This window comes from Triticum dicoccoides, chromosome 6B (assembly GCF_002162155.2).
Source record: "Triticum dicoccoides isolate Atlit2015 ecotype Zavitan chromosome 6B, WEW_v2.0, whole genome shotgun sequence".
Lineage (NCBI taxonomy): Eukaryota > Viridiplantae > Streptophyta > Magnoliopsida > Poales > Poaceae > Triticum > Triticum dicoccoides.
The window spans coordinates 633534719-633550576 of record NC_041391.1 but is presented as its reverse complement, the minus strand read 5'-3'; the positions used below and the strand labels follow the sequence as shown (position 1 = coordinate 633550576).

General features: G+C 42.8%; 1 protein-coding gene and 1 pseudogene across 1 annotated transcript; one reads left to right on the top strand and one right to left on the bottom strand.

Annotated features, from left to right (window-relative positions):
- Positions 1-7326: 7326 nt before the first annotated feature.
- LOC119327080 lies at positions 7327-7465 on the bottom strand (annotated as a pseudogene).
- A 953-nt stretch (positions 7466-8418) lies between these two features.
- On the top strand, positions 8419-8748 carry LOC119322295. The gene has a single exon (XM_037595784.1). It carries the CDS (start codon positions 8419-8421, stop codon positions 8746-8748), a length of 330 nt encoding a protein of 109 aa, XP_037451681.1.
- The last annotated feature ends 7110 nt before the right edge of the window (positions 8749-15858 follow it).

The following is a 15858-nucleotide window of genomic DNA, read 5'->3' as shown; positions in this document are numbered from 1 at the left end:
TTCAACCATGGGATCCCTCTACTGTACCCCTTTTCATAGAGCAAAAAAATGACCGTGTGATCCCCAAAAAAGTAGTCTCTGGTTTTTTCTAGATCGCATTTACCCGGTTTTCCATGTTTATTTTTTTCCTGTTTTTACCTTATTAAGTTTTTTCTACTTTATTTCGAAAATATTTTTCTGAAAATTGCACGATTTTTTATAAGATGCGTGAAACCTTTGTAACATGGTTAAAATGGGTGAGCATCTTCGAATATTACACAAATATTATGTGACAAATATGTGAATACTTTTAAAATTTGCATGAAGATTTTAAAAATGCGTGTTAAAAATTGCATGAACACTTTTAAACATGTCGAAATTTCTTCAAAAATACGCAATACTTTTCTAAATTATGTGAACGTTAAGAAATATGTGAAATATTTTATAATATTATATGCATATCTTTTAAGTGTGTCCATATTTATTAAAAAGGGAACCTATTTTTGCCACTCTAGATTTTGTCAATTTTCCTTATGCCACTCTAAAATTTGACGTTTCACTTTTGCCACTCTTAGATTTTGATAATGTATCACAATTGGCATTCTATGGCGAAAGCAAAATAATTTGATTTCACTTTTGCCACTCTTACGTTTTGATAATGTATCATAATTACCACTCTAAAATGTTTTCTTTTGCCACGAAATGGCAAATGTGAATATTTAAATAAAGTTTGCATAATTGTGATGTAGCAAACATGATGCACATATCGTGTGCATATATTGGAGAAAATTATGACAGGATTTTTAATGTGAAAACAATAAATGAAGGCTGTGTTTGATAGTAAAGTATTGAAAAAAACCAAAGTATTGAAAACTACAAAATTTTAGCATGTAGGTGTAAGATACCACAGTTTTGACATACCATAGTATTTTGAAGTATTGAGAATACTTTGAGCTGTTTGGTAGTGTTGTATATTCGATGCACCTAATACCTAACTAGTCATAACGTCCATGCAAAAAGGCCACTCATATGCACAAAGTCCACAACCAAACTGTGAACGACCATGCCCAAAGCTCGTCCTGCAGCTTACAAAGATAAGAAACACCGTGCACTGCGCTAGTCACCAACTCCTTCCTCTTAGTTACGGCGAGATGACTCGGACGTGCCGTCGGCTGGCCGGCACCATAAAGAGAAGTAGGAGCGGCGGTGATGCAATCTTCACCAACTCCTTTGATGCAATCTTCATGCCACAGGCCTCCTTGAGAAGGGAACATATGATTAAGCATACTAGCCGTTTTTTCATGGTCGTCTCTTTGCATGTCCACGACAAACTGAGGAAGAGAAGATCTCCAGCAACGAGAGAGCGGTGGCGGCCTGGGAACGAACGGGGACAAATAAACGTGTTCATTTTTTTGCATGCTCTGTTTAAAAAAAAAGAGGTCCAAGGTTATTTTTATTAGACAGAAAATACTGCATTTTGAGGAATACTGTAGTATTAATACTGCAGTTTTTGTCGAGGCCAAACAGCTCAAAGTAATTAAAACCTAAGAAAAATTATAGTATTCACAAAATACTTTGAAATTGCAGAGCTATCAAACGGGGCCGAAAACTTCCATCTTAACACGCAATTCACTGCAATCAGGAAATATAGTTCGAACCTTTTGATTTCATTGCTTCAATGGTACTATATCTACAATCTTAGGCAAAGCCTCTCCTGTAGAAAACTACAATAGCAAGCAGTGGCGAATCCACCATTGGGGCGAGCTGGGGCGGTCGCCCCGGGTCCCCGCCTGCGGAGCAGTGACCCCCGCCTACCTATCGTCCGATGGCCAGCTTTTTTCATGGCGGCGGCGAGCTGTTTTCATGGAGGTGCCTTGTTGTCCGTGAGGCAAGGGCTGGGTGAGGGAGAGAAAGGCGTTTGGTCTGGGTTGCAGCGTTTGGGCTAGTCTGTAGCATTTGCACAATTGCATTTAAGGCCCAAGTGATCGGGAGCGCATGCTGCCGAAACCAAACGTCGATCCAGCTCAGCAGTACTGAATGGATTGGTCTCCCACTGTCAAAATCAGTGATAAGCAGACTAGACACATTTTTATACTTTCTGGAACGGGCCTGCTAAAAATTAGTCGACTGAGATTTAACGAAGTCTCAGTCCACCATGCAACATTTTTTTGACCGTATGCAACATTTTTCATACTGGTTGTAACATTCGTTTTGTTTGTTGAAGCATGTCATCCCTCCTTTGTTGTAGCTCGTCATCTCACCGGTTGTAACATCCTTCATTGACGGTTGTAGCATTTGTTGTTGTTGCTTGCAATACCATCGCAACATTTTTCCTCGCTGTTTGTAGCATCTAGCCGTGCCGCTTGTAGCAAAAAAACACGCTGACGTCACTAGATTGAGACTTCGTTAAGTCTTAGTCGACTGAGTTCTAGACACACCCTTTCCGGAAATGTAGAGGCCATCTACCTTGACAACCTCATGTTCTTTGTACAACTACATGTTATAGAGGTATACTGCCATCTTATGAAAATATACAATAATTTTTTTTCGGGCAGAAAATATACGATAGTTATCACACTGGAACCAATACATTCATAATTTTGTAGGTCTCGCTTGAGATTGTGGAAATGTATTGTGACATCAAGTGAAGAATCCATATTAATTGTTTCAAAGACCTTTTTATGTTTTTGGTAGTTGAATGACATGAATTTTGATTAAGTAGACTTATATTTTCAATAATGTTCGCCCCGGCTAACTTCAATTCCTGGATCTGCCACTGATAACAAGGGATGATGATCCCTAGCGGTACCCATTAATCAACGCGGGAACGCACCCAGTAGGTAATGACCCCATTATAACTCGATGCATATATGACCCAGTAGGACTAATCGTTAACGGAGTTCATAAGAATGCAGAGGACAAACCCTGTGCTAGCTGCGAATACGTCCCGTAGCGTGGAAACGGCAAAGGAGCACGTAAATCCTCGTGCAGCAGCCATGGCTTGCAGTACGCACGCACGAAACCGAAACAGAATCGCCGAAACATCGTAAGCAGAGTAGGCGACACGCCATCCCTTCCGCGCTTCGGCTACCCTCCAAACTGCCGAAAACGAGCCCAGCACCCACCACCGGAAAAAGTCCTATAAAATCAACCGACGCACCCCGTCCACAGGCATGTAAAATAACTTGAGAAACGTAGAACCCTTTTCTCGGGCCGCAATTTTATTTATACAGATGATGCCGTGGCTTACAAGTAGATCGATCAAGAGTTTGATCGAGAGTTTACAGAGAAGGTCGGTAACGAAGGGAAGAAACAGAAGAAGAGATAGAACAGGTTTCTAGGAGTTTAAACTTCTAGTCCTATCCTATTACAAAGTATTTCAACACTCCCCCTCAATCTGAACCTAAGGAACACCAAGGTTGAGATTGTGCTTGAACTCCTCGAGCCTTCTCATAGTAAGTGGTTTTGTGAAGCCATCAGCCAATTGATCACCAGTAGGAATAAACTTTATGTCAAGTAACTTACGTGTTACTCTTTCTCTGACAAAATGAAAATCAACTTCGATATGCTTTGTGCGTGCATGGAAAACATGATTAGCTGAAAAATAGGTTGCACCAAGATTATCGCACCATAATCTAGCAGCTCGCGGAGTTTTAACTCCAAGTTCATAAAGCAATGTTTGTATCCACATCACTTCGGCTGTAGCGTTTGCTAGAGCTTTATACTCAGCCTCAGTGCTAGACCTTGAGACCGTAGCCTGTTTTCTTGCACTCCATGATATAAGACTTGTTCCCAGGAACACAGCAAATCCACCTGTGGACCTTCTATCATCAGCACACCCTGCCCAATCTGCATCAGAGTAGGCAGACACAAGCATAGAGGGAGACTTGACAATTCTTAGACCAAGTTCTCCTGAAAACCTGAGATACCTCACAATCCTTTTAACTACAGTCCAATAAATAGTAGTAGGTGCATGTAAATACTGGCATACTTTATTCACTGAATAAGAGATGTCAGGACGTGTAAGAGTTAAATATTGCAATGCACCAACAACACTTCTATAGTTTGTTGCATCCTCAGATCCAAGAGCCTCTCCACTATCAATGGTGAGTTTTTCTGAAGTTGAAATAGGTGTACTTACAGGCTTGCAATTTTCCAATCCAACTCTCTTGAGAATGTCATTGACATATTTTTCCTGTGACAAAAGTATACCATCCTTCACCTGTTTAACTTCTATACCAAGAAAGTAATGTAGATCACCCAAATCCTTAAGAGCAAACTCCATCTTTAAATCCTTAAGCAAACAAGTGGTAGCATCTGGACTTGAACTAGCAACAATTATATCATCAACATATACAAGAACAAATATAGTGACATCGCCCTTGTTGTAAAGAAATAATGAGGTATCCGCTTTTGATGGTGTAAACCCAAGTTGTTGTAACTGAGTGCTCAACCTTGAGTACCAGGCTCTTGGGGTCTGTTTTAGACCATATAAAGCTTTATCTAATTTGCAAATATAATGAGGTGTGCTGATATTCTCATAACCTGGTGGTTGCCGCATAAAAACCTCTTCTTCCAGAACACCATGAAGAAACGCGTTCTGAACATCTAGCTGCCTTAAACTCCACCCTCTGGAAACAGCAATAGACAGTACAAGTCGAATAGTAGCTTCCTTAACAACCGAACTGAAGGTATCTTCATAATCAATACCAAACCTTTGTTTAAAACCTTTTGCAACTAACCTGGCTTTGTATCTGTCTATACTTCCATCAGACTTTATTTTAATCTTATACACCCATTTACAATCTATGACATTTCTGCCTTTTCCCGGTGGTACTAAATGCCATGTGTTATTTTTTATGAGTGCCTCATATTCATTATCCATAGCTTCTTTCCAATCTTTACTAGCAAGAGCATCATGCAAATGTCTTGGTTCTCCCATACTAGTAAGAAAAGCACGTTTAATTTTGTCATACCTTATAGTGCCATCTGTATACTCCTTTGTCTTCAGAATACCAGATTTGGATCGAGTATGGCGACGTGGAAGTTCTTGCACAGGAACTGATTCACAAACCTGTGTAGTTGTAGGCGCAGAAGATCCTGATGTAACTGGTTCCGCAGCAGAATCTGTGGCCACAGAAGATCCCGCCATATCTAGCACAACAGCCGGCTCCTGATCCGATGCACCGGAGATCCGCCTCGAACCCGTTGGTCCATCGAGAGAACACCGCGTGGGCGACGTGACACCTACGTTAGGGCCCACACTCACGGCTCGGTCAGCCGCTGATCCATCGCGCGCGGCTGGAGCGCCCGATGATTGGCGCGGGCTCACGCTGATTGGGCTAACGGGCCCCGCACGGCTGGGGCTGTCGGCCACTGCTGCGCCTGATGCATGCAGCGCACTGAGATCCGCCTCGGATCGCGCAACTGCCTCGTCGTCCGCAGCAAAATCGCCATCAGATCCAGCGCCGAGGCTGTCGCTCGGATCAGCCTGGGATCCCGTGCAGGTTTCGTCTGTATTCCCTTGCATAAAATGACGTCCAGAAACTGCACACTTATCATCAAGATTAAAATTTTCTTTGGAACTAGTCAAATGATCAGTACTATTTAACTCGCCCCCGTGATCTGAACTAGGGATATAATCAGGAAGAAGTGCAATTTCTGCACGAAGTAAAGCTCCGGCATTTGGATGAAGTTTTGCAAAAGGGAATATTGTTTCATCAAAAACAACATCTCGAGAAATATATATGCGACCAGTAGAAATCTCAAGACACTTGTACCCTTTATGAAGATTACTATAGCCAAGAAAAAAACATTGAGTGGAACAAAACTCGAGCTTATGACGATTATATGGACGAAGATTGGGGTAACAAGCACAACCAAAGATTCTTAGAGAATTGTAATCGGGCTTATGATGAAACAATTTTTCCAAGGGACTAATATTGCCAATAACTTTGGTAGGGAGACGATTGATAAGATAAGTGGCAGCAATAAAGGCTTCATCTCAATATTTTAGAGGCATTGATGCATGGGCTAGAAGAGATAGGCCTACTTCAACAATATGGCGATGTTTACGCTCAGCAAAACCATTCTGTTGGTGGGCATGAGGACAAGAGACATGATGAGCAATACCAATATTGCGAAAGAAAGAGTTGAGTTTCTCATACTCCCCTCCCCAGTCACTTTGGACTGCAAGGATTTTTCTATCAAATTGACGTTCAACGAGTTTCTGGAATTCTTGGAAGATAGAAAGAACTTCTGATTTAAACTTAAGCAAATATATCCAAGTGAACTTGCTAAAGTCATCAATAAAACTGACATAATATTTTTTTCTACCAAAAGAATCTCTTGCATGACCCCATACATCACTAAAAATAAGTTCCAACGGAGCATGAGACACACTATTTGACTTAGGATAAGGAAGTTGGTGACTCTTTGCACATTGACAAGCATCACACACAGACTCAATGTTTGAACTAGATGACAATGGAAGATTGTCTTTATTTATAACTTGCTTAACTATGACCGAAGAAGGATGTCCTAATCTTTGATGCCATCTCGCCAAGGAGGGCTTGACAACAGAGTAAACTTGATGACGACGTTTTCGACTAAATGCTCCGAATGTGATGGGGTATAAGCCTCCAATGCATCTACCGTGATGAAAGATTTCCCTCGTTGCCCGATCCTTTATGAAAAAATACGTGGGATGAGTTTCAAAGAAGACATTATTATCAGCAGTTAAACGAGACATAGATGCAAGGTTTTTGTCGGCTTGTGGAACATGAAGAACATCCTTTAGAACAAGATCACATTTAAGATTAGGGGAATTAATAGATGCTTCACCAATATGACTAATATCCATACCTCCACCGCTTGCGGTGTGAATCTGATCATTGCCGTAGTACTTCTCCCTCATGGCAAGTATCTCAAGTTCGTTGGTGACGTGATCAGTGGCACCTGAATCAGCATACCAGATGGTACCATCTCCTCCTTGCTCCCGAATCGCAGCTGCAACAAGACGAGCATCGTGAACATAGTCCTCATCATAGCGGTGCCAACAATCCATGACCTCATGGCCTGCCTTTTTGCAGAGTTGACATCGAACACGTCCTTGAGAGGAGGATCCAGAGGGGACGTGGTTGTTGCTGTAGCCGCCCCCTCCAGAACGAGAGGAAGAAGAAGTGTTGTTGTAGCCACCTCCGTTTGGACGCGCTCCTTAGCCATTGCCACGGCCACGCCTGCCGCTGTTGTTCCCGCGGCCGCGCCCACGAGCAGACCCGCGACCTCGCGAGGCGACGTTGGCGGAAGACTGCCGTATGTTGGTTCCGTGAAGAAGATGGAGGCGCGCATCAAAACTTAGCAGCTGTGTGTACAGCTCTTGGACGGTGACAGGCTCCACCCGTGCAGCAAGGGCCGACACGACCGGGTTGTAGTCGAGGTCGAGGCCGGCCAGAACCTGTGAAACAATTTCCCCGTTTTGCATCTCCACGCCAGTGCACGCGATCTCATCTGTCAGCGATTTAATCTTGGCTAGGTAATCTGACATCGTCAAGTTTCCTTTTTTCAGATTGGTGAGCTCAATCCTTGTATTTATGGCTTGAGCTTGATTTTGGGCAGCAAACATGGCATGGATCGCTGCCCATACCTCTGCCGGCGTCTGAAGGGTGACCACCTGCGCAAGGATCTCGCGAGACAAGGAACCCATCAGAAAACCTTGAACTTGCTGCTGTTGTGCATACCAGAGGACGCGGGCGTAGTTCGCAATCTGCTCCTCTTTCCCACCATTGGTGATGGTGAGTGTTTCCGGCGGCGCTTGGCTCTCCGGATCATGGTGGTGGCCCATCTGCGCGCCCTTGATTTGGGGCAACACAATAGCCTTCCACATGAGGTAGTTTTGCCTCGTGAGCTTCTCCTGGGTTGGGGGTCCGATGGACATGGGATAGGACGAGCTGGAGGAGGAAGGGGCGAAGGTGGAGGTTGATGAAACGGATGTGGTAAGGGCACTCATGGTGCTGGATTGGGTGGAGGCGGAGGTCATGGCGATAGTGGCGATGGGGTTCAGAAGTTTACGATGGGGTAGAACTAGATGCGATCCTCTTTCGATCTCTGGGAAGAAGATGCTCTCATTACCATGTAAAATAACTTGGGAAGCATAGAACCCTTTTCTCGGGCCGCAGTTTTATTTATACAGATGATGCTGTGGCTTACAAGTAGATCGATCAAGAGTTTGATCGAGAGTTTACAGAGAAGGTCGGTAACGAGGGGAAGAAACAGAAGAAGAGATAGAACAGGTTTCCAGGAGTCTAAACTTCTAGTCCTATCCTATTACAAAGTATTTCAACAAGGCACCCATCCAAATCTTTTCTTCCACTCCTACCAGCACCATGCCAAGCAAGTGTATACGACAAGAAAGGTTCTTGGATTGGTTCTTCTGTGAAGATGGTGGCGCCCATGGTGATCGCGGCGGCGGGGCTCAGGATGCTGGCGGGAGTGGCGACGGCGAACCGAACGACGGGCGACGGGCTGCCGGTGGCGTCCAAATGGGACGTGCGGGCCCGTTGCTCCACGTGCAGAGGCACCGGCTGGGAGGAATGCCTCTGCAGCCGTTGGTCCGACAGCGACCTCGGCTGCAGGACGTGCTCCGGCTCCGGCTGCAAGCGGTGCCGCAGTTGCGGAGGCTCTGGCACTGGCCGGCAGCTTCCGGCGCGACTCATCGTCCAGCAGCAGAAGCTGCCGACCGCGCACGGGCGCCGCGGAGACTACAACTGATGTTCATAAGTCTCCTGAAGGGAATCAGAGGTGCAATTAGGCACAACATAACTCATTTTTTTAGATGGAAGCAATGCCCCCGGCCTCTGCATCATGATGATGCATGCAACCATTTTATTAAAAATCCATGAAGTATCGTCATAATAGTCTTACAGCTCGCAAACGGAGCGTAGAAAAGTGAAAAAGGAAAATTACATGCTGACAAAGGCAACCGATACGGTAATATGAAGGATAAGCTCCCTAGACTCCTATCATGTTATGCGAGCGCCGCCCGAACCGGTTGAATATAACCTGAGCTATCATCTTTCATTGGTTGCACACAGTAACCAAAGGCTCCTTGAAGTTCATAGAAATGAGTAAGGACCACGTACGGATCCAAGCTGTAGCTCTAAAGATGACCTGCAAAAAAGTTAAAGTGCGTTGTCTGTTAAAAATCATATCATTCCTGCAGTTCCTGTTGGGATTCGTAGTAATTTCAAAAAATTTCCTACGCGCACACAGGATCATGTGATGCATAGCAACGAGAGGAGAGTGTTGTCTACGTACCCAACGCAGACCGACTGCGGAAGCGATGACACGACGTAGAGGAAGTAGTCGTACGTCTTCACGATCCAACCGATCAAGCACCGAAACTACGGCACCTCCGAGTTCGAGCACACGTTCAGCTCGATGACGATCCCCGGACTCCGATCCAGCAAAGTGTCGGGGAAGAGTTTCGTCAGCACGACGGCGTGGTGACGATCTTGATGAACTACAGCAGCAGGGCTTCGCCTAAACTCCGCTACAGTATTATCGAGGAATATGGTGGCAGGGGGCACCGCACACGGCTAAGGAATCGATCACGTGGATCAACTTGTGTCAACTTGTGTGTTTAGAGGTGCCCCTGCCTCCGTATATAAAGGAGGAGAGGAGGGGAGGCTGGCCGGCCAAGGGGGGGAGGCGCAGGAGAGTCCTACTCCCTCTGGGAGTAGGATTCCCCCTCCAATCCTAGTCCAACTAGGATTCCTCGGAGGGGAAAAGAGGAGGAGGGGGCCGGCCACCTATCCTAGTCCTAATAGGACTAGGGGAAGGGGGTGGCGTGCAGCCCATCTAGGGCAGCCCCTTCTCTTTTCCACTAAGGCCCACTATGGCCCAAATAGCTCCCGGGGGGTTCCGGTAACCCTCTCGGTATTCCGGTAAAATCCCGATTTCACCCGGAACACTTCCGATATCCAAATATAGGCTTCCAATATATCAATCTTTACGTCTCGACCATTTTGAGACTCCTCGTCATGTCCGTGATCACATCCGGGACTCCGAACAACCTTCGGTACATCAAAATGCATAAACTCATAATATAACTGTCATCGTAACCTTAAGCGTGCGGACCCTACGGGTTCGAGAACAATGTAGACATGACCGAGACACGTCTCCGGTCAATAACCAATAGCGGGACCTGGATGCCCATATTGGCTCCTACATATTCTACGAAGATCTTTATCGGTCAGACCGCATAACAACATACGTTGTTCCCTTTGTCATCGGTATGTTACTTGCCCGAGATTCGATCGTTGGTATCCAATACCTAGTTCAATCTCGTTACCGGCAAGTCTCTTTACTCGTTCCGTAATACATCATCTCACAACTAACATATTAGTTGTAATGCTTGCAAGGCTTATGTGATGTGTATTACCGAGAGGACCCAGAGATACCTCTCCGACAATCGGAGTGACAAATCCTAATCTCGAAATACGCCAACCCAACATCGACCATTGGAGACACCTGTAGTACTCCTTTATAATCACCCAGTTACGTTGTGACGTTTGGTAGTACCCAAAGTGTTCCTCCGGTAAACGGGAGTTGCATAATCTCATAGTCATAGGAACATGTATAAGTCATGAAGAAAGCAATAGCAACATACTAAACGATCGGGTGCTAAGCTAATGGAATGGGTCATGTCAATCAGATCATTCTACTAATGATGTGACCTCGTTAATCAAATAACAACTCATTGTTCATGGTTAGGAAACATAACCATCTTTGATTAACGAGCTAGTCAAGTAGAGGCATACTAGTGACACTCTGTTTGTCTATGTATTCACACATGTATTATGTTTCCGGTAAATACAATTCTAGCATGAATAATAAAAATTTATCATGATTATAAGGAAATAAATAATAACTTTATTATTGCCTCTAGGGCATATTTCCTTCAGTTCCATATAGCCCATAATAGCGCACATATTCCAATCCGGATACGAGCCGCAGTAATTTGTTCAACCCCAGTTAACCACGTCCCAAACAATGACGTAATATCGACTGGAGGATTAATGTTGAAAGCTATATGAATCATTCTCCAAAGTAACTTGACAAGTGGGCATTCAAGAAATAAGTGTTGTATTGTTTTATCATGATCACAAAAAACAGCACCGCGAACTTCCTACCCATCGCCTTTTGATTAAGTTGTCCTTTGTGAGTATCACTTGCTTGTGGACGAACCACATAAACATTTTAATACACAGAGGAACCTTAACCCTCCAAATGTGCACGATCTTGAGATTGGGCCAGAATTAGTCAAATCCATATAGTGATTTCACCGTAAAAATCTCATTCTTAGTTAACTTCCATTGTGTCGAATCCGGTTGGTCGGAGAGTTAAACTTCTGTCAGTCTCTGAACCAAATGCATCCAAGCAGTCCATCTCTCACCAACTAACACACGTCGGAACTGAATGTTCAAGGGAATAGTTTGAAGGATTGTGCCTACTTTATCCTCCTTACGTTGCACAATATTATAAAGGGTGGGATATTGGACGGCCAGGGGCGTCTCTCCTGACCACGTATCCTCCCAAAATCATATTGACATCCCATTGCCAACCAAGAATTTGACACTACGAAAGAACAACCCCTTCGTTCTCATAAGTCCCTTCCAGAATGGCGAGTCAGTCGGTCTCATGGTAACCTGGGCTAGTGTTTTCGAGTGTAAATATTTATTGCACGGGATTTGTGACCACATACCCTCCGGCTCTGTCTCTAGCATGTATAGCCATTTGCTCATAAGACATTTATTCTTAATTTCTAAGTTCTCAATACCAATACCCCCTTGGTCTTTAGATCAGCAAAGAATATCCCATCGCGCGAGACGATATTTCCTCTTGGCCTCATTAGACTACCATAAGAACCGAGATCTAAAGAAATCAAGTCGCTTCTGAACCCCTTTCGGAATTTCGAAGAACGAAAATAGAAACATCGACATACTAGTCAGTATCGAGTTAATCGGGACTAGCCGACCTCCATATGACATAAGCTTGCCCTTCCAGCAGCTAAGTTTTTTTTTCAATTCGTTCTTCAATACACTCCCATTCTTTATTGGATAACACATGAGTGTGTATGCACAACATAACACATGAGTGTGTATGCAACATGTTCATTACTGTGGATGTACACGTCTACTTCCAGACGTACTAGTTATGCACAAAAAAATGTTTAGAGCTCCTTTGATTCACATGAATTTTGTAGAAAGATAGAGGATTTAAATCCTTATGAATATTTTCATGTGTTGCAGTTTGATTCACATGATTGCAATTCTTTGGAACTTTTCCTTTGAATTCCATTGCATCCTATTTTGGAGGAAAATTTCCATCCACTCAAGCCGTTTCTTAAGAATTTCATCATTTTTCCTATGCTATGAAGCACTCCTTCATCCAAATTTATGTAGGTTTTCAATTCTACATAATTCAAGAGGACATGGCACTAGGCATACATTTTTTTATTCCTATGTTGAAAGAATCTTGTGAATCAAATAGAGCCTTAACTATACGGTCATCCACTCATAACTCGCGAGGTACACATCTACTAGTAATTTAAGTGGACGTACCTACAAATAGAGTCCCCTTCAAGCTTCGCCGATGCACCCTTGAATTTGCCACCCCTGACTGCTACTTCGGTGGCAGTTGGCAGATGGAATGCCGGTGCCTTGGCTCCGGCTTGAGGTTTGGGTTAGGGGTATTTAGTCCCCGCAAGGGCGACATTTAGGCAAATGGCAGTGCTTCATCTTCGAGCTGGTCTTTCAGTCTCTGATCATCCTCAACTTCATCGTCAGGATTAAGTCGACGTAGTTTAGACATAGATTTTTGTCGTCTCCTTGGGGCGACGAGGTTAGGATTTCTCGTCATACTTGGACGACGTCGAGATCTGTTGTCACAGTTGCAGATTGATTCAATGCTTCAACAATGATGACTACGGATCTGGGGTGCCAGTCCTACGGACATGTGCACGGAGACTTCCGGCTATCGTCCACAAGGTTGCGCCGGCTCTAGTAGGGGAGAGGCAACAACGGCTTGCTCTGTCAGCGGTAGTGGTCGTTTAGTGGTCCAGAGAGCAGAGCTCGGTGTACTTTCTATTATGTTTTGGTTGCCTTGTACTTCTGGTGAGCTTCTATAATATATCTTTGTCCTTTTCGCAAAAAATTAGACCCTTACTGGTCCACGAGTTTATTTTGTGAGTGGTCGAGGTATTGAAGAACATTATGATATTAAATGTTCTCCACTTGTCTTAAAGCTAGAAATTTAGTCCAAATCGTGTGCATGTCATGTGTAACTTTAATTTATACATTAATTTGGCAATTGAGGGTGATCATCGATCCGCGAGACATTCTCTATTGAGAAAATTAATGTGTTTTCCGTACTTCAACTTATCACATATAGCTTTCATCGCTCAACTAATGTTTGATGTGATTTTATTCTAAACTACAAATACTACATAGCATTGCATAATGGAAGTAATGCATGGTCAAGCTCGGCTTCGATCCAAGTTGGCAATACACTGGCATATCATTGATAATGAATCTCTCTCCCCCTCCCGAGTTACAACCGTGAATGGGCCAAATCTACCGCTTTCTGTTCCTCCATGTCCATGATTGCAATCACTGCGACAACCGTCATGGAGACACACTCCCCATTCTTGAGTGATGTTTCATATGACCATAGAGCGCATGACCCTAGGCTGAAATTTATGTCGTGTGATTAGCTCTATGCAAGATATACATCCATAGAAAGCATCAAAGCATGCGTAAGATGCGAGCTACGCGTGGGAGTGAAGTGATTGATAGTGGATTCACAAAACACGGAAATAGGAAAAGCATAAGACTAGATTGTCATGTCCTATTGCATCCTAGTATTACAAAGCTAAAGGAATTTGGATTGAGGAGTGTTTGATAGCATAGATAAAACAATAGAATTCTACTAAGAGATTTCAGTGCATGGAATTGTGATGGGTAACGTTGCATGAAAATCAATAAAATGACCATGTGATCCTAAAAAAGTAAGTCTCTAGTTTTCTCTAGACCACATTTATTCGATTTCTCAATGCTTCATTTTTTCCATGTTTACCTTATTAAATTTATTTTTATTATTTCCTTATCGTTTGTTTGTTTGCTACTTTATTTCATTTTTTTGGAAATTGCATGATTTTTATAAAATGTGTGAAACCTTTGTGACACGATTTAAAATGTGTGAGCATCTTCAAATATTACACAAATATTATGTCAAAAATATGTGAATATTTTTTAAATTTACTTGAAGATTTTTAAAACTTGACTTTTTTAAAACAATGTATGAGCACTTTTTAAAATGTACACATTTCTTTGAAAATATGCAAATACTTTTCTAAATTATGTGAACACTTTTGAAAAAACTATGTGAACTCTTTATAAAATTATATGCATATCTTTTAAGTGTGACCATATTTAAAAAAATGTGAGATTTTTTTTAAATTTACTTAAATATTTTTAATGAGTGAACAGTTTAATATTATGCAGACTTTATTTAATACAAGAATACTTTTCTTAGTTATATGATCTTTTTTGCATGAACATCTTTCAAAATCACATGAGCATTTTAATAAAAATGCACGAACACCTTTTATAATTCAATCAACATTTTAAAATATGTGGACATGTTTTTTTAACACCAAACCATAAGCATACATAAGAGCAACAAATGTCTTGGAGCGGAGACATGGAGTAGAGGAGAAGGGGGTGGAGTGTGGGATGGGAAAGGGGTTTCGATAGGAATTTTATGTGGGATCGGACTGTTCGATCTGACGTGACGGACATTTTAGACTACCCTATTTCTTCCCTCGATTAGAGGCGGGACTGGGGATACCTGATTGTCCGGAATATCCAGACAAACCCATTGGATGATAATTCCGGTCCAAACAAATAGGGTGAGAGGCAGAAGTCCGTTAGAGATGTCCTAATAAGTAAATCGAACTCTTGCCGTAATGTTACCCAACGAACGTCAGCTGGGAGGGGGTGGCAAGTGAACATCATTTGATGGCAGTTTTAGTTGTGAGGAAAGATCAAACTATGACAGTTTCACTTCTTCTTCGGTACAACCCCCCTAAACACATCGACGGTGGAGATCTGTTTATACCCCTTCATAATAAAGGGTATGATGGTCTTTCTTAAGTTGATGATAGTCTTTTTTTTGTCCGCCAGCATTTATACGATACCCAACCTACGCCGGACTGGGCCGGGCCCAATGGTGATGGCTGTAGTAATCGCGCCCTCTTCACTGGAAGTAAAAATTGAAAAGAAACCTAAAACAAGTGGAGGTACCTGGATTCGAGTCGCAGACCTCTTGCTGCAAGCGTGAGTGGCTCTCCAATTGACCCCGCTAATGACTGTGTTAACTAATGACCGTGAACTTAAAAGCAAACAGCAGGGAGCGCGCCTGTTCGCGTAAAAAGTCACAAAAGAAATGAACCGGCTAGGAATCTAACCACAGATCTCTTGCAACAACCGCGAGTGGCATACCAATTAAGCTGACTAATGTTTGTGCAAAACGAGGAGCGCACATATTTAAGAACTAACACTAATGCAGAATTCTGAATAAATTTCAAACATTTGTTGGAAATTCTGAATAAATTTTTACAAATCAAATAATGTTTTAAAATCCAACAGTTTTCAAAAATTTCATTTTTTTAGAAGCATGACATATTTCGAAAATTTTGAACAACATTTTTTAAAAGCATGAACATTTCAAAAAAAAGAAGAGATATGTTAGTTTAAAATGTTAAGAATATTCTTTTGAACAACATTTTTAATAATTTTAAGGAGATATGAGGAGCGT

Bases quoted from the DNA above. Each gene is read 5' to 3' on its own strand.
- LOC119322295 (XM_037595784.1), top strand. From the start codon at position 8,419: ATGGTGGCGCCCATGGTGATCGCGGCGGCGGGGCTCAGGATGCTGGCG.